Consider the following 25,694-nt stretch of genomic DNA (forward strand, 5'->3'; position numbering starts at 1 on the left):
AGAGCTATTCATCTCTTAAAGGCATTTTTGCCTCTCCATTATAGGTTTTATCATTTAATTATTGCTCCTGGTAGGACTGCTTAATGTGGCTACCTTTGTTTTATGTAACCATGGAGCTGAATTTTTTGTTTCCATTTTTCATAAATGATGGTCCAGAGTAAAAATATTGGTAGTTCTACTTTAAAAAAAAAAAAAAAAAAAAAACACTACGCCAAATCTGTGTCAGCAGTTGTGTGTTTTTTATTCTGGTTTAAGAGGTACACTCTTTCAGGCCACCTATATGGTGTATCCTTTGACCTGAAGGGGTAGAGAAAGGAAGAGAATGCTGAAGGGGCTCTGGGTTCTGTTCTCAATATTGTGATTAGTTCACTTTGCCTTTGTGTTCCTTAGACGTTCTCATAGTACTCAGTTGCCTAGGAAAATCAGGTGAAATTAGACGGAGCAGGTCCCCGAGTGAGGCTCATTGGCTAAAAACTCTGCTTGCATGTGCCAGGATCCCATACCAGTTCCCAGGTAGTTCCTGGCTTGTGGCCTGGGAGTGCCTGGTCCAAAGCCTTGGGACCTTGCACCTGCGTGGGAGACCCAGAAAAAACTCCTGGCTCCTGGTTCCTTGCTTCAGATCAGCTCAGTTCTGGTTATTGTGGCCAAGTAGGGAGTGAACCAGCAGATGGAAGATCTTTCTTTCTATGCCTCCTTCTCTCTGTAAATCTGCCTTTCCAATAAAAATAAATAAATCTAAAAAAAAAAATTGGGCTGAACATTTAGTACTTGTGGTTAAAATTCTGATTAGGATGCCCACATCAGAGTGCCTGTCATCTCCAGTTTCTTACTCAGGAGCTTGCTGCTAAGGCAGACCTTGGGAAGTAGTGAGACAACCCAAGTGAGTGGGTTTCTGCCATCCCCATGGAAGAGACCTGGTTGAGATCCTAACCCCCAGCTCCAGCCCAGAGCTGATGGCTGTTTGTTGGCATTCGGAGAGTAAGTGGATGCTAGCTCACTAGCTCTCTTCTCAAATCAAGTAAAATAGAAATCAGGAGGCAGAAAACTGTTGGCTAGTGGCTACTCACTACTCATCCTGTTAGGTTCCAGTCACTGTCACTAAGATTGAGTATGGAGAATCTTACCAGCAATTTTGTTTCAGTCTGTGTACTTGTAGAATGAGTGTGATTTATAATGCATGGACACCATAGTTCCACCAAAAAGTAATTGGGCTTTGAACTTACATATTGACATTTGAAAGCATAATTAATTTTGGAATGCCGGACTTTGCATTGAATTAAACCTGTTATCTGACATAGAAGAGTGGAACTTTTCATGACTTTGGGAATAATTACTTGCAAATTATGAAGGTGTAATTCAATGCTAGTTTAATTTTGTTTATTTTTAAAATTTATTTTCTTTTTTAAGATTTATTTTTATTGAAAAGGCAGATATACAGAGAGGAGGAGAGACAGAGAGGAAGATCTTCCATCCAGTGATTCACTCCCCAAGTGACAGCAACGGGCAGAGCTGTGTCAATTCGAAGCCAGGAACCTAGAGCCTCTTCCAGGTCTCCCACACAGGTGCAGGGTCCCAAGGCTTTGGGCCGTCCTCAAGTGCTTTCCCAGGCCACAAGCAGGGAGCTGGATGGGAAGTGGAGCAGCCAGGACATGAACCAGTGCCCATATGGGATCCCGACGCATGCAAGGAGAAGACCTCAGCCACTGGGCCACGGCGCCGGGCCCTAATTTTTATTATAAGACATTTAATTTAGAAAAAATGTTGATCTATACTTTTAGAAAAAGATAAGGTTAAATATTTCATGGGCTTAATGTTGACTTTTGACTCCTTTGTGATAACAGTATATCACTAGTTACTTCATTTGTTATGCTGTGCAGTCACCAACTCTGGCATATCCTACCCTCAGTTTTTGGTAGTCATCTTTCTTTTTCAAGGTGTAGAGGGATAATAGTTTTTGTGTGTATGTGTGATCTGCTAAGTTTGTACTGGAACTTTCTTGTATCTAGTATCAACCTGTGTCAAAGGTCACTAAAGCAGATTTCTAGTGAGTATGATCTGGGCAGTACATAAACAGTGATGAAACACTTTACACCAAGATCTCTGCATACACTTATTTATATACATGGGCATATGTTTTATTTTACCTATTTGTATGTACATATATAAATCTTCAGATGAATAAATGCATAAATATACATGGTATTCTAGCTTACAGAATTAGAAATGTAATTCAATTTACTCCCACGGAGTAAGATTGAAGATAATGAGAACTGAATTAAAGCTTACTTTCTTTCACAGAATTCCTCAGAGAGAGAAGACTGTAATAATGGCGAACCCCCTAGGAAGATAATACCAGAGAAGAATTCACTTAGACAGGTATGAAATTCAGTCTTACTTAAAATAAAAAGCTGCCAACAACACAAGACAGGAAACCCTTAGTTTGCCATTTTTTAGACACTAGAGTATAAATTAAGACTATTCTACTCCTAAGTTAGTGGCCTTAGCCACAAATTTCAATCAGGTAATACTATTTTCCCAATCATTTAAAAAGCACCCTAGCTGTACAACTTACAGGGCAGTCAGTTGATTAAGTGTAGTTAATATAAAATCAAAAAGATAACATAAAGGTCCTTCTCATGGCAGAATTGACTGTTAAGATAAAAATGGCAATTAAAACTGGTCTCCCTGTCATGAAATTGGTTCCTTTGAGTAGTATTTCATTTTGCTTTTAAAGAAGCGAAGGCCACTATTGATGGTTAATGAAAGATTTTGCACACCACTGTGTCCCTACCTCTAAAACTTGTGAAAGTTCAATTTTGTGATCCTCTCTTCTTAGACATCAAAATGTCCAAAATCATGGCTTAAAATTTCTTTTTCTCCCTGCCTTTAGCAGTCTCTAATATCTTTCCTGTTCACTGGCAAAAAAATATTGTGATCTTAAGTGTTGTCAGAGAGTAAGGGTGACATGTATTCATTATTAACATAAAATGAACAGGAACACCAGCAGCAGTAAGATGGTTTTAATTTTCTTGCATTTTGGGGGCTCATTGTAGGAGATGAGGGACGAGTTCTAATTGTTGAGCACACACTGTGAACAGTGACCCTATAAGGTTGCTAAATATGATGTGGTTTAGAATTTATAGATGGAGAAAATGGAGGCAGGAGAGGTGTGTTGATTAATCAGTGATTCAAAGCTGGGGTCTCAGTGTTGGCCAAAGAGTTTCTACTTTTATCTCTTACTCCAATTTATATATAGTGTTAATTTAGAGGGGAAATACTGCAACCAGGAATGGGCATTTTAAAAATTTAATTTATGTAAAAATTTGAAAAGGCACCCCCCTTCCCTGCCCCTTCACCCCACCCCCTCCTCACCTTTTATGAAAAGAATTGTTGTAAATTTAGTCCCTTCAGGAAGCTTTGTTAGAAAAAAATCAGAGATAGACAAACTGAATGATCCATCTGGGATTGATGTTGAAACAGAGATGGCTTTAACTATCAGGAGATAAAGAGCTAATCTGTAAATCTACATCAGCAGAACAATATTGAGTAAGATAGATTTAGAAGTGGATACACTCTGCCCACTACAGAGAAACAACTGTCAGAAAACAATGACACGACAAAAAGTTTTGGCAACTTTATTTAAGCTAACAAACGAATTTTCACTCTGCAAAGTTATAAATTAATTTTAATAGGCTGATCCAGATGGTCCATTTGGAAAATGGATAGGCTGATCTGTTGAAAATTAAACTAAATTTATCTCTCTCATACTTCAAACTGAAGCAAGAGAGAGAATTGTGCCTATTAAGTCCAGCACATACAGATGGACCAGCAGGTCACACATGGGACTAATCTGATTCATTTTAAAAATAAATGCATGCATTATTGAATCATTTTCTATTTGCAATATCTGTTGTGTGCAGTATTTGAAAGAGATTTAATGTTGTTTTTCATTGCCATTGTAGCAGGTTTTCCTCAACCCCTCCACTTTAATTTTACCCCCCCCACACACACACTCCTAGTACTCCAGAATGATTCTTCTAATATCTGTCATTCAGTGTTGAGATCCAAGTTCTGGAGATTAATTAGGTCATGAGGCTTAGCCCCGCCTTTTTTTGTAAAGGGTTTTATCTCCATTCTCTTTGTGAAGAGCATGAACTCAATGTTCTTCGGAAGAGAAATGGCCTTTAGAAACAGGGAAGTCGGAGATCCTCCTGGGGCTCTCAGACTCTTTCAGCTCCTGGGTGTTTTAACAGCCCCATGAATGCAGATTTGTAAATTTATTGCAGTGCCATCTGGTTTTTTGCTTGAACCAGATTACTGTTGGCTTGTGTCTGTCTATTGTGGTGGTCACTCCCTAGGAGCTTGCCCTCTCAATCTCAGGGAAGAGTGATGAATAGCAGAGGTCAATGGAAGCGGGTCACAGGGCAGCTGTCCAGGACTGCCCTGAACTTGATTATCCCACTCTAGTTTTTGTTTTGTTTTGTTTTTAAGACAGGACCTAACGCCTAGGTTGTTCAAACTCCCTTGTTTTCCTGTTGCATGTGAGAGTAGTGAAGTGCCATTTTCTATTTTGTTTCTTGTCTGTAACCCACATAGTCATGTTCTGAAGACAGAAAGATGTCAAGCATACCTTAAACTACAGCTGATGGAGTAAGATTCATGTGATTGGGGTCAGTCCCTTAGCTCAAGATTCTTATACAGTTATTTCTAATAGTATGCCAGGGTCTCTCATGTTTGAGTATAAAAAGTTCAGTTATGTTCTAGTAATTTATTATTGTCTTAAACCAATGTAATAGTTTACATTATTTTTCTTTTTTTACATTATTCTTATAAAATAGAATTTTGCCATTGTTGATAGAACATGGCTGTATTATCACAAAAATAGAAAGTAAAAGGAAGGAGGGATGATAGGAAATATTACAATTGTATATACAAAATATGTCTGTTATCTTCACATAAATAACAAAGATGATAAAAATATTAATTATCAGAATGCCCATATGATTTCAATGGTTGAATTTGTAAACACTTTAGGAAGGAAATAAAACCAGTCTTTTGCAGAAATACTTTCAGAAAATGGAAGAGGAAGGAATATTTCCTTCCGTAACCTGACCAATGTTATTATCAAAAGCAGAAATACTAACAGAGAAGTTAGGAGATGCTACTCTCTGTCACCATGTCATTTTGAGTACCTGCTTTTCTGTTTGATGCTCAACACCTGGAGATGGGAGAGTCGGAGGGAGTAATGCAGTGCGTCTTTGTAAAGGAAAATCCACTTTCTTATTTTCAGAATAATCTTCCTGCTTCTACTTAGTAAATATTGTGAGAACTTTTATGTTAAAGGCTATACCTAGTAGTCGCAGTTTCATTTCTACTTTTACCCTTAAAATGTGAAGCCAAGAAAACCACCCCCGCTGTCCTCACAGCTTTTATTCATATCAGTATCAAGAGCAAAGACTTGGAAGGATACCAAGAAGTACTCATACTTTTTGAAAATGTAGCAATATAACATACAACTCTTCTTTGCCTCACATTGGTACTAATAGGATCTGTCAGCCCTGACTTTCTCTGTAATTGGGTAAATTGTGACCGCTGTCTAGTCCTCCCCCCATCCCCCACTCCCTTTGTGCATGTGTCCACTTACCATCCTGAGAACGTGGGCAGTGATAAATAAAGCATTGAGGAGAGCTCTCTCAACTCTTTGAAAGCAGCATGATGCCAGCCCTCTAGTTATATTTCTTTACGTGTTTACGTTTGCCTGTATTCTGTCTCTTGTGCAGCTGGAACCCTGGGGATGCAAAACCATGAGAGAGGCCAAGAAGCTAACAAAGTGGCTGTCTCCCTTGTTAGCTTGTTCCTTTATTCTTTAAAAACAAGATAAAAACCATCTGGCTCAGGGCATTACATTTTCCTCCCCCATGCACCTCTATAGATGGAGACTTCACCTGCAGTGAGGGTTCACATTGATTAGGGAGGGAGCAGTAATTCAAGCTTCCATCCTCTTCAAGGATACTTTGCAGTCTTTAAAGGTGCTGACCCACTGAGTTAAACTGTCAAGGGAGGATAAAAAAGTGTCTTCATCCCAGGAGGTAACAGCTGCCAGGTTTTCAACACCTTGCACACTGCTGGAAAAATGTCACAATTGTCAGCCGAAAGAAAAATGACTCTGTTGTCATCTTCTGTTAATGACTGGGCCTTATAAAAAGTACTCCATAAGCCTTTGAGAGGAAATATGTTTGTTCTTGATTATCGTATTCTCAAAAAATTCCTATATTGGTCCAAACATCACATTGCAGTAGATCTGCAAAAAGTAGCTTTGAGGAACTGGAAAGTTGGAACAGCCAGTATAAGCATGGAACTCTGAGGGACACAGTTCCTTTATACAGTTGGTTGAGTAGGAGAAGAAGGGACATCACTGACACAGAAAATGAGATTATAGTGTGTATTAACAAAACAGCAACAACAACAAGTCATTCACAAGCCAGTGAACTGGGAGAAAACATACTGCATTTCTGTTCTTTGGAGGACAGTTTCTTTTCAAGCTACATCCAGATGGGTAAATATCACGACATTTATTTTTTTCAAGAAAGCTACTTCTTTTCACTAGGAAAAAGCAAATACAGAATTTACTTCCTTTTAAAGCTCTATAATGTTTGTATCGATGACATTCCCTTCTTCCTTATTTGATTGATGAAAGGAAAAGGTTTAATGAAGTCCCTGATATCAGGCAGGCGAGTTTATTCCTATTTGTTTTAGGTTAGTCATTTTAATTGTATTGAGTAATTAGAAGGTACACACAGCCAAGGGAGCTTTGTTCTGATAATTGCTCAAGAAAACCCATTCCCTATCTGCCATTGCTTTATGTTGAGACACTTCTCCCTCTAGTGGCAAGAGTAAGCACTTTGGCTTGGCAGTAGGCAAGGTGTAATTGCAGTATGACAAACTATGCTTAAGGGACTATCCTGTAAATACGTTAGTTTGGGGTTTGGCATTATTTCATTATATATGTGTGTTTTTTACCCTGTGAAACATTGTACCTCTTTCCCCCCCCCCCCACCCCCTGAAGTGCTTAGGGGTTTGGAAGGAAAAAAAATTGCCTGAGATATTTATTAAAAAAAAAAGTCACAGTGCATTCTGGGTAATGTTTTGCAGCTTGACTTAATTTTAGTCATCTGTTTTAATTACCTATTTATAAAAATGGTTTTGCATTTGTAGACATTATTTAATACTTTGGAAGAAGCACCTCATTTGAAATAAATAAATAAATTGTACTTATTTTAAATAGTCCATGTAAAAGACCTTAAAGGTAATTAATGTTGGTCTCTTAAGTAAGACAAAAGTGATCTATCCAAATCTGATGAAGTGATTTGTTTATATAATTTCCCACTCCTGCTGAATCCTTCAGAGTCTAATAACATTTAAAAAAAAAAAAACATGGTTTGGCAATTTGTGCCTAGCTACAAAAACTCTTCTTCAAGAAGAAGCAGTTTAATAACCAGCTTTCTTAAAATTACTTTGAGGAAGGAAGACTGTATAGGGGGTTGGTGTTTTGTTTTATTTTTATTTCAGTGTAATCATTCTTTGATAAATTGTGCAATCACTGACTTACTAGAAAAATATTATTGAACTCCTGGGTTGCAATGGCCATAAAGAGTGTATTTTCATATAGAGAGTTGAGATACTGTGAATAAATTATAAAGGAAACAGCTTATATGTTGGTCAAAGTCCATATGGGCCCGATTTCATTTTTGTGTTGAGGCTTAATCTGGATGCAACATTTTTTAACAAGAGAAGAAAGGGGAGGGAGTGCCTAGAGTACCCAGCTGCATGAGTCCTAAAAATTTCTGCCCTAAGAACAGCACGGAATGAGATCAGTTACAGCGCTGCATCTTTGAATGAGAGTCGCAGGCATCTGTATGGCGCTTTTAAGGCCCAGTTCCAGCTTCCCTAGATGGTGCTTTGTGATTTACTTTTTTTCTATCCTATATTCTTACTTGGGACATGATTTGATGTTACCATATATCTGAAGGTCCCTGTCCTCCCACTCCCACCCCCAATCACTAGCTGTTTTCATTGTACTATATCTTGTTTTGCTATAGGGCTGCTGAACAGATTCCTTAAGCAGCTTTTTGCAAGGTTAAAAGAATGCGGTCTGGTAACAAGTTTGTGTCATTTTAAATATATACCTTCTAGTAAATAAGGAGAAGTCTGGCAATCAATCCCTTTTAGTGTGTTATATGTTTCACCTGACAACTAAACCTTCTATTGATTAGCCATTACTTTGTTAGATAATCCTATGTCATTGGATCCATTGTAAAAAATTAAACTCTTTAAAATGTTTTACCCTAGCAGCGGTGTGAAAATTGAAAACTTGTTCAGAATTACAGCCTGCTTTCACAAAGAAGGTAGTTTTCAGCAAGGCATCTTACTGGTTTATGCTTATGTGCTTTATATGCAATATAAAAATGTATTAAAATACTCCGACGCAGCACTCTGCTTCTGGTGCAATAGGAAAGCTCCCTTTTCAGATGTTGCACAGGCACAGGCCCTATCTTGCCTATGGCTATTATAGTCACTAGTCTGATTTTAAACTGAAGGTAACCTCATAATAGTAGAACTTTTTTTTGAAGTGGTCCAAAGCAATGTGGCAAGGTTTAGTTTACTGCTCAGGATTACTTCCTTGGTCACATGCCCATTTTACAGATGGAATGTCTAGAAAATAAAAACTTATATACTCCTGTAGCGTGGCTCAAGAAATTCCTTCAAGGATGAAACAGGTTTTTCAGTTCATGACCCTTTGATGAATCTGTCGGCCTTGGTAACCACTACCCTAACTAAGTTGTAAAACACTGGTTACTCAAAGTTCCTGGTCTGTTTCCCAATTTCCGTACCACCAGTGGATATAGCATTGATTAGTATTGACACGGTTGATTTGTTTTGCCTTTTCTAGATTTTCTTGTAAGGGTGCCATACATTTTGGGGTCTGACTTGCACTCAGCATGCCATACATACACAGTTCTGTATCACTGTGTGTATCAGTATTTTATCTATTTAATTCCATTGAATAACTGTAACACAGCATTTTTCTGTTCCCTTTTTGGTGACACCAGAGCTGTTTTCATCTTTTTAAGATTTTTAAAATTTTTACTTGAAAGAATTAAAGAGAGAGGAAGAGACAAAGAATGACATCTGTTGGCTGGTTCACTCCCCACATGTTCTCAGTGGCTAGAGCTGAGCCGGTCTGAGGCTGAGAGCCAGGAGTTTCTTCTGGGTGTCCCATGTGGGTATAGGAGCCCAAAGCTTTGGGCCATCCTCCACTGTTTTCCCAGGTCATTGGCAGGGGGGCTGAATTAGAAGTGGAGTAGCTGTGATTCAAACTGGTATCCAGATGGGATGCTGGCACCCCAGGATGAGGATTAGTTTGCCATGTCACTGCACCTGCTTCAGCCATTTCCATCTTGAAAAGGTTACTGTAGCTGTTCTTATAAAGCTTTTTGGTGAGCTTAGGTCGCATACTCGGGTACTTTCTCATTGTGCTTATTGGCTATTCAGATGATTTCTTTTGTGGCACATGTGTTCAAGTTTATTGCCACTCTTAAAAATTACATTGTTTATCATTTTATTAAGTTATAGATTCAGCTATATTGAGTTTTGTGTACCAGTTCTTTGTCAGGAATATGTGCACTGAATGAAAACTTTGTCTTACAGCCTGTGGCTTGCCTTTTAATCATGGTGTGTTTTGTTGAAGTTTTCTAGGTTTTTTCTAAAGATTTATTTTATTTTTATTTTTATTGAAAAGTCAGATATACGGGGCCCGGCGGCGTGGCCTAGCGGCTACAGTCCTCGCCTTGAAAGCCCCGGGATCCCATATGAGCGCCGGTTCTAATCCCGGCAGCTCCACTTCCCATCCAGCTCCCTGCTTGTGGCCTGGGAAAGCAGTCGAGGACGGCCCAATGCATTGGGACACTGCACCCGCGTGGGAGAACCGGAAGAGTTTCCTGGTTCCCGGCTTCGGGTCAGCGTGCATCGGCCCATTGCGGCTCACTTGGGGAGTGAAACATCGGATGGAAGATCTTCCTCTCTGTCTCTCCTCCTCTCTGTATATCTGACTTTCCAATAAAAATAAATAAATCTTAAAAAAAAAAAAAAAAGAAAAGTCAGATATACAGACTAGATGAGAGATAGAGAGGAAGATCTTCAGTCCTTTGATTCACTCCCAAGTGGCTGCGATGGCCTGAGCTGCGCCAATCCTAGGAGCTAGGAGCCAGGAGTCCTGTTTCTAACCTATCTCACTGTAGAGTTTGGAGTCTTTTTTACTATACTTTGATTCAGTTGTTTCAATGCCATTCTTGAAAGACCAATTTCCCCCACTGATTTTCAGTCAGTTAGCTGTGTGAGTATAGTGTGTTTCTGAACCTACTTGGAGGGGATGTTAGTGCTGGACACAAAGTAATGTGTGACAAGGCACTGAGCCACTGACCCACCCACATTGCATTTAATGTCCCTATAGACAATTAGAATGAGATAAATGATAGATGTCTATCCCTGCACCAAATACCAAACATTCTTGATTATTATGCTTTTATATAATGGGTCTTGAAACACGATAGAATGAGGCTTCCCTATTCATTTTTATTCTTAATTTGGTTTTGATTATTCTAAAATGCCTTGAATTCTATATAAATTTTTTAAAAGATTTATTTATTTTTATTACAAAGTCAGATATACAGAGAGGAGGAGAGACAGAGAGGAAGATCTTCCGTCCGATGATTCACTCCCCAAGTGACTGCAACGGCCGGTGCTGCGCCGATCTGAAGCCAGGTACCTGGAACCTCCTCCAGGTCTCCCACACGGGTGCAAGGTCCCAAAGCTTTGGGCCGTCCTCAACTGCTTTCCCAGGCCACAAGCAGGGAGCTGGATGGGAAGTGGAGCTGCCGGGATTAGAACCGGTGCTCGTATGGGATCCTGGGTGCATTCAAGGCGAGGACTTTAGCCACTAGGCCCTGCCACCGGGCCCGAATCCTATATAAATGTTACAATCAACTTAGCAGTTTCTATTAGGAAGAAATCTTAGGTTTTGCTCTAGATTTCATTGAAATTTTTTACCACTTGGTTAGAATTAGTATCTATTTTTGTTTGTTAAAGATTTATTTGAAAGGCGAAGTTACTGAGGGAGGGGGACAGACCGCTAAATCTTCTCTTAGCTGCATCACTCCCCAAATGGCAACCAATGCTGGGGTTGGACCAGACAAAGCCAGTAACCTAGAACTCCATCTAGGTCTCACATGTGATTGCAGAGGCCCAAGCACCTGGATCGTCACCCTTTGCTGCTTTCTCAGGTACAGTGGAGCTGCCACGACTTGGACCAATGCTCAGATGTAATGCCTGCATGGCAGACAGTGGTTTTGTTAACCTGTTGCACCACATCTGCCAGCCTCCATCTTAACAATACTGAACCCGCTAGTTGTTTCACATATATCATATATTCATTTATGTTTTACATATTTCTAATTTGCATTTTTCTAATACTGTTCCCTGTGTTCAATTCCCCTTTGTTATTTGATGTTTTCAGGTTATTGTAAATTTTTCGCATTCTCTGATTATTGACAGAATATAGAATACACTTGATTTTTACTAATTGTCCATAACATCTACCTTACTTATGATTTTCCAACTTTTACTTACTTATTATTTTTCTTCTTTTATTTTAATGGCAGAATAAAAGGGTGGAGAAATCTGTGTGATAAATCTCAGATTTGACTAAATTATAATGTTGAACTGATGTGTGAAGGAAACATCTTCAGCGTTGTCCCAGTCTTGGAGGGATGTGTTGTCTTTAACCATTAATTATTATATCAGTTGAAATTTTTTTAGATGCTCATTATAAGATTAAGGAAGATCCCTTTTATTCCCTGCTTGCTAAAATTTTTGTCATGAATATTTAATTTACTCCTGCTATTTTTAAATCTGAGCTTTATGTCACAGATTCTTGCCCCTTCATTGTGTTAGGATGGTAAATGACATTAATTGATTCCATTAAGAGTTTTGGTACCTGTGCTCATGAGGGACATTGGTCTAGTTTTGTTATTAACAGCTGTGAGATTTTCATATGGGTGTTATTCTGGCTTCATGAAAATAGTTTGGGAAATCTTTCCCTCTTCTACGTTCTGAAAGTAGTTTTACATCACACTAATATTTCTTCCTTAACATCTAATAGAATTCATACATTAAAGCATCTGGCCTTGGAGTTTACACAGATTTTAAAACTAGCAGGTCTGGCACCCACACCACTGTCAACTCTGTTTGCAGATTTGTGTCATTTCCTTTCATTCTTCCTGCAGATTTGTGTCCTGTCCCAAGGGGTTAGTGGAAAAGATCCACAGAGTGGTCACTCCAGTGTCCTGCTGTTTCTCTGCCTTGCTTTGCAGCTTGTGATTACTCTCTTTTTTATTTTTTTTAAGATTTATTTATCTTTACTGGAAAGTCAGATATACAGAGAGGAGGAGAGACAGAGAAGAAGATCTTCCATCCATTGATTCACTCCCCAAGTGACCACAACAACTGGAACTGAGCCAATCCTAAGTCAGAAACCAGGAGTTTTTTCCCTGTCTCCCGTACGGGTGCAGGGTCCCAAGACTTTGGGCCTTCCTCTACTGCTTTCCCAGGACACAGGCAGGGAGCTGGATGGGAAGTGGAGCAGCTGGAACAAGAATTGTCATCCTTAAGAGATCCAGATACATGCAACTGATACTTATTGTATCAGTTTTGATAATTTATGTCTTTCAAGAAATCTGTGCTTTCAGCAGGTTGTAATCCGTGAATTTTTATCTTTTAACTACCCGAGAGTGTTCTATACTGGAATAATGAAAACTTTTTTAGACTGTCTGTGACCCTTGATGTGTCACCATCATTTTCCTGGGTTCTATACTTATTACAATCATCTTTTTAACATCATGAATTTCTATGTATATTCCTAACTATGGTCTTACATCACAGGGGTCTAGATTTCTTTCTTTCCTTATTAATAATTCTATTTTTGAATAAGAGAACCCTGATTTGAATTTTTCGTTTTAACACTTTTGAAATATTGTCCGTTAGTCTTCCAGTCTACATTGTTTATAATGAAATTTCTGCTATAATTTACATTGTTGCTTTTGAGTGCATACCTTCCCTTTTTTTCCCTTTTTTTTTCTTTGGCAGCATTCAAACTTGTGTCTTTGTCTCAATTGCTGATAATCATCAGTCTTGACTGTGCTGTGCCTATATGTTGTCTTCTTTGCATTTGATCTGCACAGTATTTGAGAGCTGAGATCAGAAAGACAAAGTTTGTTTTGTTTTTTACTAAATTTGGTGAGTTTTTGGTCAGTTTGCTTCATTTTACGGGTTTTTTCTATTGATGCATTTCTATGTGTTTTCTCATTGTCATATCTTTATTTTGGCATAGCTTGCTTGGAGACTTTAAGCACTAATAGCCATTGTAGAAATTTCAGGCTACTTATCTTTTTGTTTTGTTTTGTTTTGTTTTAAATTTATTTTTTTATTGCAAAGTCAGATATACAGAGAGGAGGAGAGACAGAGAGGAAGATCTTCCGTCCGATGATTCACTCCCCAAGTGAGCCGCAATGGCCGGTGTGCGCCAATCTTCCCAGGCCACAAGCAGGGAGCTGGATGGGAAGTGGGGCTGCCAGGATTAGAACCAGCGCCCATATGGGATCCCAGGGCATTCAAGGCCGCTAGGCCACCATGTCGGGCCCTTGTTTTGTTTTTTAATTCCATTTCTTTGAGGCCCATTTAACTGCTACTTCTCATGTCTACAAATTTTTGATAGTATGGTGGACATAATGATACTTAACAAATTCCAAAATTCCTTACTCTGATTAAGTTACTTGCTGATCATTGTGATCTTGTGGAGGCTTGGTTTTAGATTTCTAAGTTTGGGGCCCAGTGCCATGGCCTGGCAGCTAAAGTCCTCGCCTCAAATGCGCTGGGATCCCATATGGGCGCCGGTTCTAATCCCGGCAGCTCCACTTCCCATCCAGCTCCCTGCATGTGGCCTGGGACAGCAGTTGAGGACGGCCCAGGGCCTTGGGACCTTGCACCGGCGTGGGAGACCTGGAAGAAGTTCCTTTCTCCTGGCTTTGGATCGGCACAGCACTGGCCGTTGCAGTCACTTCGGGAGTGAATCATCGGATGGAAGATCTTCCTCTCTGTCTCTCCTGCTCTCTCTATATATGGATTTGTAATAAAAAAAAAAATAGGTAAATCTTAAAAAAAATAGATATCTAAGCTTGGATGTGTCCTGGTTTTGCCCGTTTCGCTAAGACATGTGCTAGTCCCAATTCATGGTCTTTTGAGTTGTCAGTGGAAACCCTGGGATGCTTACTCAGCCCCTCTGACTTGGTTGGAATCAAAGTCTAAATATGGCCTCCTCTCAGGAGCAGAAGTAGGCTCCTGGCATCATTTCTCACGTGTGCTTTGGGATTTAGTCATGTATTTGAGGGGTACTTAATTTCATTTATATAATTTATTTGAGACACAAATAGAAACTGATCTTCCAACAAGTAGACCACTTCCTGGATGCCTCCGACAACTATAGCTGGACCAAACCAACACTAAGAGCTTGAAACTGATCTTAAGTCCCCTATGTATTTCAACTATTACCTGCTTCCCCTCATGGAGTACATCAGCAGAAAACTGGAATTAAAAGCAGGGCCAGGGTTCAAGTCCAAGTACTCTGAGATCCACAGCATTAAATCCCTATCTTTGGAAGAAATTTAAGGTTTTGTGTGTCTGTTATAGTTCTGTTTTTTTCTGGACTTGGCAATTGGTTAGTCATTGTGACTGTCCTGAACCCTGTCCTCTGATAGCTCAAGTAGTTAGGCTGTGACTTTCTAGCTAAATTCTAACCACCTGTGCTGAATAAACTGGTGAATCCATCTCAGCCATTTGGTTCTCTTTCAAGATCATTCTGTGCTTCATCCAGTCTCTGCCTACATTGAACCAGACTCCCAGACCTCTACAGGAAAATTAGCTTAATAGAAACATTTCTTCCATTATTGAAATCATTCGTTAAGTACTGATTGCTTCATACATGTCTTTTTTAAAGTTTCACTTAAAAATACTTGTGTGTGGGCCCGGCACGATAGCATAGTGGTTGAGGTCCTTGCCTTGAACATGCCAGGATTCCATGTGGGCGCTGGTTCTAGTACCAGCAGCTCACTTCCCATCTAGCTCCCTTCCTGTGGCCTGGGAAAGCAATTGAGGACAGCCCAGGGCCTTGGGACCCTGCGCCCACTTGGGAGACCCAGAGGAGGCTCCTGGCGCCTGGCTTCAGATTGGCTCAGTTCCAGCCATTGCGGCTGCTTGGGGAGTGAATCATCAGATGGAGGATCTTTCTCTCTGTCTCTCCTCCTCTCTCTGTATGTATCTGACTTTGCAATAAAAATAAATAAATCTAAAAAAAGGAGGAAGAAATACTTGTGTGTGCTCATATGTATCATTTCTCCAATTCCCTCATAAACATTCATATTAGTGATTCTCAAAGAATATTCTTAAACCATCAGCACTTATGTTTACTAGGAAGTGTTTAAAAATAGAATAAAAATGCCAGTGACATAGTCTAGTGAGCTACAGTTCTACCTGGAATCTGTATGGCCATTGGTTTGAATTCCTACTGTTCCTCTTCCAATCCAGCTTCTTAATAATGGCTTGGGAAAGCATCAGAGAATGGCTCAAGTCCTTTGGTCACTACACGCAAATGAGAGACCCGGAAGAAGCTCCTGGCTTCTGGCTTCAGATCGCCTCAACTCCAGCCATTGTGGCTAAACATTTGGGAAGTGAACCAGCAGGTTGAAGATCTTAGTCTCTGTTTCCTCTCTGTAACTCTGCCTTTCAAATGGAAGAAATGAAACAAATCCTTAAAAAAGAAAGATTGAATCAGCCAGTGTCCAAGAAAAAAGAGATGTGGATAGCTTCATTTAGCAGCATGAGCAGATAGCTTTATTTAAACAAAAATAGAATTTAAAATAATCAATTTGTGGGCTCTCCAGGGATGAGACCTAGCCATTTGTGTGTGTTTTCACAAGGTCTCCAGATGATTATGATACTGAAGTATCAGAATAATGATTTTTTAAAAGATTTTATTATTATTGGAAAGCCGGGTATACAGGGAGGAGGAGAGACAGAGAGGAAGATCTTCCATCCAATGTTTCACTCCCCAAGTGAGCTGCAATGGGCCGATGCGCGCCGATCTGAAACTGGGAACCAGGAAACTCTTCCAGTTCTCCCACGCAGGTGCAGGGTCCCAAAGCTTTGGGCCGTCCTCGACTGCTTTCCCAGGCCACAAGCAGGTAGCTGGATGGGAAGTGGAGCTGCCGGGATTAGAACCGGCGCCCATATGGGATCCCAGGGCTTTCAAGGCGAGGACTTTAGCCTCTAGGCCACGGTGCTGGGCCCAAGAATAATGATTTTTTAAAAAAGATTTATTTATTTTTGTTGGAAAGGTAGATCAGATTTTCAGAGAGAAGGATATACTGAGAGAAAGATCTTCTTTCTGCTGGTTCAAGTAGCTGCAATAGCTGGAGCTGAGCCAATCTGAAACCAGGAGCCAGGACCCTCTTTTGCATCTCCCTCATGGGTACAGGGTCCTAAGGTTTGGGCCGTCCTCTGCTGCTCTCCCAGGTGACAATGCAGGGAGCTGGGTGGGAAGTGGAGCAGCCAGGACACGAACCGGCGCCCATGTGGAATTCCAAAGTTTGTAATGTGAGGATTCAGCCATTGAGCTATCCCACTGGGCCTGAGTATCATAATTTAAACCACCAATGAAAATTTGTGACAAGTATACTTTATTAATATTTTGGCCAGTTGTTAATGAATGAATATAGTATACTCCTTGTTTTAAATCCATTTCCTATACTTTGTGCTATTCTAATTCATCTCCTGGATATAGATAAAATTAAAGGATTATTTAAAGATCTGAAAAGGTGTGTGTATGTGTGTGTGTGTTAATGTTCTCTCAATGTTGGTTTGTCTCATTTTTCTTAATGTTTAAAAAAGTTTACCATAGTTCTATAATAAAAAAATATTTTAAGAAGTGTTACTTTTGGTTTTAGAATCATTTTTGTCTAAATAGCTAGACTTTGCCATTGTGTTGAGAAACATTTTCTCTCCCTATGATCCGGTCTTATTAGTTTTGAAGATCTTTTTAAAATATTATTATTTAATGTTTTTTAATGATTTTTAAAGAGATTAATTTATTTGAAAGACAGAGCTACAGAGAAAGGGAGAGAAAGAGAGACCTTCCATCCACTGGTTCACTCCCCAGATAGCTGCAACAACAATGACTAGGCCAAATGGAAGCCAGGAACGCAGTCTCTTGGGTCTCCCACATGGGTGTAAGGCCCTAAGGATTTGGGCCATCTTCCACTGCTTTCCCGGGTACACTAGCAGGAAACTGAATCCAAAGTGGAGAACTTGTGCCTATGTAAAATGCTTACACTGCAGAAAACAACTTGTACCCATTATGTCACAGTGCCAGCACCAGTTTTGAAGGTTTAAATGGCAAAATAATGAAAGTAAAGCTTCTCTCAGAACAATAGTTCTTGTGTTAGTCCCAACCCTGCTTCTGATACCAACTTGCCACTAATGCAGTCCTGGGATGTGATAGCTCAAATACTTGAGTCCCTGCCACCCACTTTGGAGACCCTGCTAAGTTCCAGTTTCCCAACTTCACCTGTGCCAGCCCCAAGCATCCTTGGGCATTTGGGATAGTGAGCCAGCTGATGAAAACCATCTCTGTCTCTTTGTTTTGCCTCTTTGTTTGAAATGGCTTTAAGATCAGCAAATTAAAAAAATAGCTTTAGGCCCGGCACGGTAGCCTAATGGATAGGGTCCTTGCCTTGCACGCCCTGGGATTCCATGTGGGCACTGGTTCTGATCCTGGCAGCCCCACTTGCCATCCAGTTCCCTGCTTGCAGCCTGGGAAAGCAGTTGAGGATGGCCCAAGGCCTTGGGACCCTGCACCTGCGTGGGAGACCCAGCTCCTAGCTCCTGGCTCTGGATCGGCTCAGCTCAGGACATTGCAGCCCCTTGGGGTGTGATTCAACGGCCTGAGGATCTTCCTCTCTGTATATCTGACTTTGCAATTAAAATAAAATAAATCTTTAAGAGAAAAGATGACTTTAAAAAGTTAATAAATTTTCCTTGTAAGTTGATACATACCAACATCATAGTTTCCATGTACGCAATAAAACCACTACTGTTCAGGTACTTGTCTGAGGACTATAGTCCCTGCCCGCCTGCTGATCCCCAGTCCCATAAATTTAGGATTTACAGGTAGAATCTCTGTGTTGATTTTGTGAAATAGTGCAGAATTTGAAAACCATATGTAGTGGTATTTCAGTATCTAACCAACCTGTTCCTAAAAAATTCTTTTATAGACTTACAATAGCTGTGCCAGACTCTGCTTGAACCAAGAAACAGTATGTCTCACAAGCACCGCTATGAAGACTGAAAATTGTGTGGCCAAGGTAAGTGGAATTATTCATTAGCATACATAACACTACATCGTAGCAATTCTGTGTCATAGGTATCTTTTCTCAGTATTTCTATTACAGACTATTGTAAGATTATACATTTAAGAAAAGAATGCAAGCAGGCACCATTTTATCCTGAGCAGATTGCAAGTTGAATGTCTGTTTCTTCAGGTACAACAGAATCTTCTGATTATGTATTTTTTCACACTTGACTGATTCACATTTGTTCTTTGACATTGGTTATAGATTATTACAGATCAATAAGATTTATATGACATTATACACAATTATTGTTATAAGCTCCTAATTCTCCTAATGTATAATGTACAGCAATGCAACTGTGATACATGTCATAGAAAATGCAATTATTTTATCACTTTTGTTTAATGAGTTAATTAACTAATGAGTTCCTAAGATTGCTTTCAATGATCTTGATCTAAGTGGACAAATATGTTTAACATGCATGCATGCTATCTCTTTCACACGCAAATATTTGCAATGTCCGTAACTTGGCTACAGAAGCAACCTCAGGTATGAAGGAAGTGAAGTTTTTCATCCCAGCCGTCATTCAATTTTACAAGTATCTGATTACTCAAAACTTCAAGTTTCAGCCATTTTGATGTGGGCTGCTATGTTTCTAGAATTTTACTTTACTTATCTGCATAAGGCTTGCCATTATAACCATTCAGATATTTAGTCCAAGGCTTAACTGATCCTCAGTTACTTAACTGGCCTCATCCTTTGCTGCAAAAATCCAGGGGTAGTTTTTTTCTTTTCTTTTCTATTTATTTTAAAGTCAGAATTACTGAAACAGAGAATAAGAGACATGTACCATGCACTGATTTACTCCCCAAATGGCTGCTGTGGCCAGAACGGGGACAGTCTGAAGCTAAGAGCCAGGAGCTTCTTCCAGGTATCCCACAAGGGTGCAGAGGCTCAAAAACTTGGGCCATTGTCCTCTGCTTCCCCAGGCAGTTGTCAGAGAGCTGGATCGTAAGTGGAGCAGTCAGGATCAAAGCCAACACCCATATGAGATACTGGTGCCACAGCTGGAGGATTACTATGAGGCACTATCATACTGGGCCCCATAGATGATTGCCTTAGTCCATTGGGGCAAGTTATAACAAGAATACCATAGGGCCCGGCAGCATGGCCTAGCGGCTAAAGTCCTCGCCTTGAACGCCCCGGGATCCCATATGGGCGCTGGTTCTAATCCCAGCAGCCCCACCTTCCTGCTTGTAGCCTGGGAAAGCAGTCGAGGACGGCCCAATGCATTGGGACACTGCACCCGTGTGGGAGAACCGGAAGAGGTTCCAGGTTCCTGGTTTCGGATTGGCATAGCACCGGCCGTTGCGGCTCACTTTGGGAGTGAATCATCGGAAGGAAGATCTTCCTCTCTGTCTCTCCTCCTCTCTGTATATCTGACTTTGTAATAAAATAAATAAATCTTTAAAAAAAAAAAAGAATACCATAAACTAAATGGCTAAGAAACATTACTAAATTATTTCCTATAGTTCTAGAGACTGGGAAGTTCAAGATTAAGATGTAAGCAAATTTGTGTCTTGTCCTACTCTGCTTTCAAGACAATGCCTTCTTAAATCTTCATGCAATAAATGTTTCTGAAGGCTTAATCCTCAAGAGTTTTTAGATATAATAAACATAGCAGCAACAGTATTTTGCCTCTGAAATCTGGGCCTACTTAGCAACTAATATATATATATATATATACACACACACATATATGAATGACCTACATAGTAAACATCATATTCTAGTAAAAATTATAGTTGAAAAGGTAAAGTTCAGTTAAATTCAGTGCCTCAATAATTAGCTTCAAAATATAAATGTTTTAAATTACATCACATTTATTTTTTAAGTCATTCACCCACAACTAGCAAGCTGTGGAGGCAGCAGTACTATTGGCCTTTAAAAATAAGTGCTCTTCTTTATCGGCCACATTGCTCTCAGTTGTGTCACAAGTGGGTGACTTCTGGCTAAACAACACAAAAATCTTAGCATGAGCACCAATCCAAGGACAGGGTGACAATTTTAATGAGTTTCATTGAGAGCTGGCCAAATGAGCATCTGTTCCTTTTGTTTTCTCTGTACTTTGTCAGCCAGGATTTCCACGCTGCATCATTGGTGTGAATCTGCATGTTGTGGGGTTGGTTGGTTTGTTTGTTCTCCCATCCTCTGCTAAAGCAGTACATAGTTAGAAATCTTCTGGCATCTGGCACAGTGGCATGATTTCTTCCATGCTCTTGGGTGAGGAAATAAGTTTGCTCATTGCTGCTCATCTGTCTGTTTCACTTCTCCCAGATGGTGACCCTCTCATCCCATTCTTGCTGATTTTAACCTTTATTATTGAATACTATTTGTGTGAAGTTTAGGAAAGACATTAGTGCCAACTATTTCCTTAAAAGCAGCAGTGTTGTTAGGTTCAGACTCTTATCTGGCATTGTTTGACTTCCTTGCTGGAAGTACCTTAGGCTAGTACTCATTAGTCCTCTGTAATATAAAGTAACAAAGCTGTAGGACAAGCAAAAACCATGATTTTCTGAATCTTTACATTGAGGAGAAAATCTTTCTTTTTTCTTAGTTGAAGAGAAAATCTTGAAATTGAAAAAGAATGGCTTAGGGGTGGGGAGGGTGGGAAGAGACAGGGAAGGCCCTGTTCATTTTCAGTATAACTTGATTCAACTTGAAGGTATTGAAATGTCTTTTACTTTTTCAGACGCTTTCTTCTAATTATAGCCTTTAGCTCATGAGATTGTTTTGGGAACCTGATGAACTCTATATTTATTGTAGCTTTAAATGGACTGTCATTATTGACTGTCAACTTGGTCTTCAAAATCTATAATGATGTTGTGCCTAATTGTCATCGTTCATGATGTTTTTCACTTGTTGAGAAAACTAATATTAAAATTTAAAGAGCATTAATTTTTGGTTCTTTCTGTTAAATGTCAAAAAATATATAGAAAATTTCTGTCTTAGACTTTTTCTTAATTGCACTTAAAGATTTACACACATGAGTAAACAAGTAAAGTTTAAAATTGAGTTGGCTGAATCCATCCATTTGAATGCCCATATTTCTGCTCACATAAAGTAGAATGCTTATAGGTGCTCTGATCTTAGTTGTTCTTGCTTGTTGGTGTTTTTTTGTTTGTTTGGTTGGGGTTTTTGCTTCGAACTAAGACTGATAATCTGAAACTGACTGAGACAGAAAAATGGTGTTCCTTTCCACTCACTCCAGAGTTTGATAGAAGACTTGTTTTATTTATTTCCAAAATTATATCCGCAGGAAACAAGCTGTTTAAATTCAGATTATGCTGAAGCAAAATGGTCCTGGTATGAGAAGCAACGTGCTGTTTTACGAGCACAGAGTCCCTTTTCTCATAACTGATTGATAGTAAATATTTTCCTGAAGAATTATTGCCTACCATGAACAGTGCAACTGTTTCACTTTTTTTCCATGCTACTTGCTGTACCAGCCATTGTCGGTAATTAAGATCTACAATTCACAATGCAGACGTTTGCACTTCCTCTGGGTCTGTGCTATTTATAAGGCATCTCAGCTGTTCGAGTTTCTTTTGAGTTTTAAACTACATGTTAACAGGCTTCTTTAATATACGGTTCCACAGGTAGCATGTTGGATGGCCCGTTCCTTATATGGGCGTCTCTGTCAGCTCTATCCATGAGCTCTGTGGAGAACACACACAGATTGAACAGCTTCATTGAGGCTAAGGATTGGAGAGACTGTTTCACAGTGGCCAGACTGCTATTCCAGAAAGCAGGAGCCGAGCTCAGAAGTAAAAATTTTTGCTTTCATCTTTGTTTTCATCTGAAAGTAACTTGAAAGAGGTCACTTTGAGTTCCTAAGCAAAGCAAGGTCCCTTCTTCCAGACAGGGCTGCATGTTTGTCAGGTTAAATACGTAAAATGCATTCTCTGCTATATGTGCATGATATTTAGAATCCAGACACAGAGCCAGTGCTGGGACCCAATGGGGTTAGCCCAACTTGGGATGCCAAAAGGCACCAACATACCTAACTTCACAATTGTGTAATCGGCTTTAGGAACCATAAGTATCTGTGCTACAGTTGGTAAAATTCAAACCATTTTTTCAACCCAAAATCGAAGTCCAGGCCTCAGCCTCCAGTCTTCATGAACTGTGTCCTAGAGTCGGTATAACTGCTTGCACGATCTGTTTGCTATTGGCACTCATTGTAAAACATACAAGAAAAAGAAGCAAGAAACTGAAAGCTGTCAACAAAATATGTTTAAAACTGCCCCGAGTGGGAATCGGATTGGCTGCTTCAAAGCCTGAAGTCCAACCACATTGATTGTGCACATTGGCCGCCAGCATCTTCCATCGGAGCGATATGCACAGAGGCAGGAAACGCGTTTCAGTGCTGATGCTTGATGGCCCTTGAATACACAAAGAGCCTCTAACAAAGCCATTGCAAGGCAATTTTATTTGCCAAAACCTAAAAGTTTCTGTAGTTCCAAAGGCATGGCATGTGGACTTTCTTCCTCAGTGAACTCTTTGTGAACCTTTTTTTTTTTTTTTTTTTTTTTTTGGTCCTTTATTGCAGCAGTGGTTCAGTTTTGGGAAACACTGATCTATCTGACTGAGGCACTTCAAGATGCTAGAACCTCTCCATGTTGCTGTCTAGCCAGGGAGTTAATAAGATCAGGTTTGTCTTTGTAAAAACTGAGCTAGCTCAGTGAGATGAACCCGGGCAACATCTTCCTCAGTATGAAAAGAAAGATTGGGGGAAAGGGAGGTGAAACAAGAAAGTTCTTCATCAGGAATTGACTGCAGCATTGCCTGCTGATGCATGTCAGATCACCCGCACAGAGAGATCACATGGCTTCTCCAAAAGTCAAACGATCAATTCGCCTCGTTTTGGCTCTGTACTTAATGCACAAACAGTGCGATCTGCGGGGCTGTAATTGCATTGTTAGGGCCAAGGAACAAGCCTGTGCCTTTTCAGCAGACAGCTGGCAGGGAGAGAGGCATGTTGTTAGGAAAGAGAGAGGCAAGGCAAATAAAATTACTGCTAACGCTCAGAGATCGGCAGGAGTCCTACTTGCCTAATCTTACCGGTGGGAGCAAGCGGCTGTTGTAATCCAATTATAGCAGCATAAGCAATTTGTTAGACACTCCGCATAATGTAACAATTTCCCAATAAACTCTGACTTGTAATAACGTCGGCAAGAGTCCGCATAAATCTGCCCGAATGGTGGGGGCTGCAGCGTTCGGCTGGGGGCTTGTAATTGGCGCTATCAGCACGTTTTGCGGAGTGCAGTATGGTGCAGTCTTTTAGTGTAGGAATTTTAAGGAGAAGAGCATAGCACACGTTTCTTAGAACAAGAAAAGTGGCCATTAAAGGGGGAGCAGCAAGAAAGGCACAGTCTTGCCTTCGCATTACCTAGGAATCTTAGAGTAGAAAGAGAACAGGAGGTAGCCATGTTTCCTTCTAATACTATAAAGAGGAGAGTTGGATAGAGTGTGGATTAAATTCCTTTATTTAAAAGGCATTCAGTTCTATTATGGTTGCCTTACCCAACCTGCTAAATGTTGTTCAGGCAGCAATTAGTTAATATTTTTACAAAATGTTAACAGTCAGTCAAGTCTAAAAATGCTTATTTTTAAGCCTGTTTTCTTCTAGAATTTAGCGTTTTCTTTACAACATGAAAATGTTTTCTTTGTGCCAAGGACTATCAAACCCTTCTGCAGAGTTTCTGCTGTTTTAAGTCACTGTTACTTACTGAAAGCTCACACCTAGCTTGCTTGTTAGCTGGCTTCTCTAAGCTGTTTATATTCCCATCTTAAAATACATTGTGAGCATCAGTGATACTAGGGTTAGTAATCAGTCTTGTTGAAAACTTCCTCCTAAAGTAATAAAATTTCTATTTTACAACAGTTTTTTACTGTGTGCAACAAAATAAAAACTACCTTTATTTATTGATTAGTAGTTATTGTCCTGCCAGGCACAGGATAGGATTTCTTATTCATACAACATATCGGAGGCAAAGAGAGCTTATAGATTAGAGTTAATAGACAGATTTTCATGCTGAGTACATCAAATGTTACTTGCCTTTCTTACATCCTCCATTGCTATGAATTTGTGTCAAAACCAAGCTTCTGAAATAAGAACAGGATTCGTGAAAAATATCCTGTTGCTGTGTGTATTAGCACAGTTAATATTCACGTTCAGTGTTAACGTTTTCTTCCACTGAAGCAAATGCTGCCTTGTTTAACTGGAGCTACATCAATAAACTGCAGTGCCTCTAATAAAGCCACTCAGTGTCTGGGTTTAACTAATGGCTGATTTTCATGGCTTTGACAGTGAGCTGTGTGCGTTATTTTCTCCTGATATTGTAAAAATAATGAGAGCAAATTAGAACAATCAGTTTACACAGATAGCTCCTGATTGGAGGCGATGGGCAATATGGCAGCAGGTAATCCATCTTCAAGCTCCTGTCACATTAACTTCAACAGTGTGAAAAGATCAGGTGGGGTAAGCAGGGATCCTGCCCAATCGGAACACTGAAATTAATGAGAAGAGCATTGTTCTGTGATCAACCTTTTAATTAGCAAGACTGGAAATGGAGGGAGAGATGAAGGCAGCACCACAGCTGCACCATGCCAGGCACAGTTTCTGCAAAAGGAAAGGGAGAAAACAATCTGTGCTTTTTGCATTGCTCTTTTTTTTTTCTTTTTTTTCTGTAATCCAACCATTACACCTCCATTCTAGAGCTAGTAGATTTACAGACTTTAAGAAGTACGGTCTGCTTTCCAAAGTGACATCACAAAAACTGATGAATTAACAGTTGATGGACTGCAGGTCTGTCAGGAGTCATTTTGGAGTTTGGGTACTGACACGTTTTCTTTGGCACTGTAGATCTCACAGTTTGAGTTTAAAAAAAAACAACAATCAGGCAGTCATAGCACTAAATTTTTGAAGTTCTGCCTTGTCAGCTCCCTCTCCCCCACCCCCTGCCTTCATTCCTCCAGTGTAGAGTTTTCTTTATAAGCAGTATAAGGGTTTTCTACTTTAAACCCTATGACACTTTCCTGATTCTGTTTAATAGGAAATTTGTGGTTTTGTTTATTTTCATATTTACTGTGCCATTGCCTTCTCAGTATTGGACT

At 39.8% G+C, this 25,694-nt stretch overlaps 1 protein-coding gene across 8 annotated transcripts in view; it reads left to right on the plus strand.

Annotated features, from left to right (window-relative positions):
* The window catches only part of BTRC (beta-transducin repeat containing E3 ubiquitin protein ligase), a 155,659-nt gene that overhangs the window by 74,776 nt on the left and 55,189 nt on the right, over positions 1 to 25,694 (plus strand). For 4 of the 8 annotated variants that reach the window (XM_058672087.1, XM_058672089.1, XM_058672091.1 and 1 more), the window contains one exon: positions 18,438 to 18,527. In XM_058672087.1, coding sequence (XP_058528070.1) covers positions 18,438 to 18,527 — 90 coding nt within the window. Of the gene's footprint in view, positions 1 to 2,298; positions 2,377 to 9,478; positions 9,498 to 18,437; positions 18,528 to 25,694 lie in introns of those variants that run through there. The other 4 variants (XM_058672086.1, XM_058672088.1, XM_058672090.1 and 1 more) reach the window with 2 other exon arrangements.

This window comes from Ochotona princeps, chromosome 13 (assembly GCF_030435755.1).
Source record: "Ochotona princeps isolate mOchPri1 chromosome 13, mOchPri1.hap1, whole genome shotgun sequence".
Lineage (NCBI taxonomy): Eukaryota > Metazoa > Chordata > Mammalia > Lagomorpha > Ochotonidae > Ochotona > Ochotona princeps.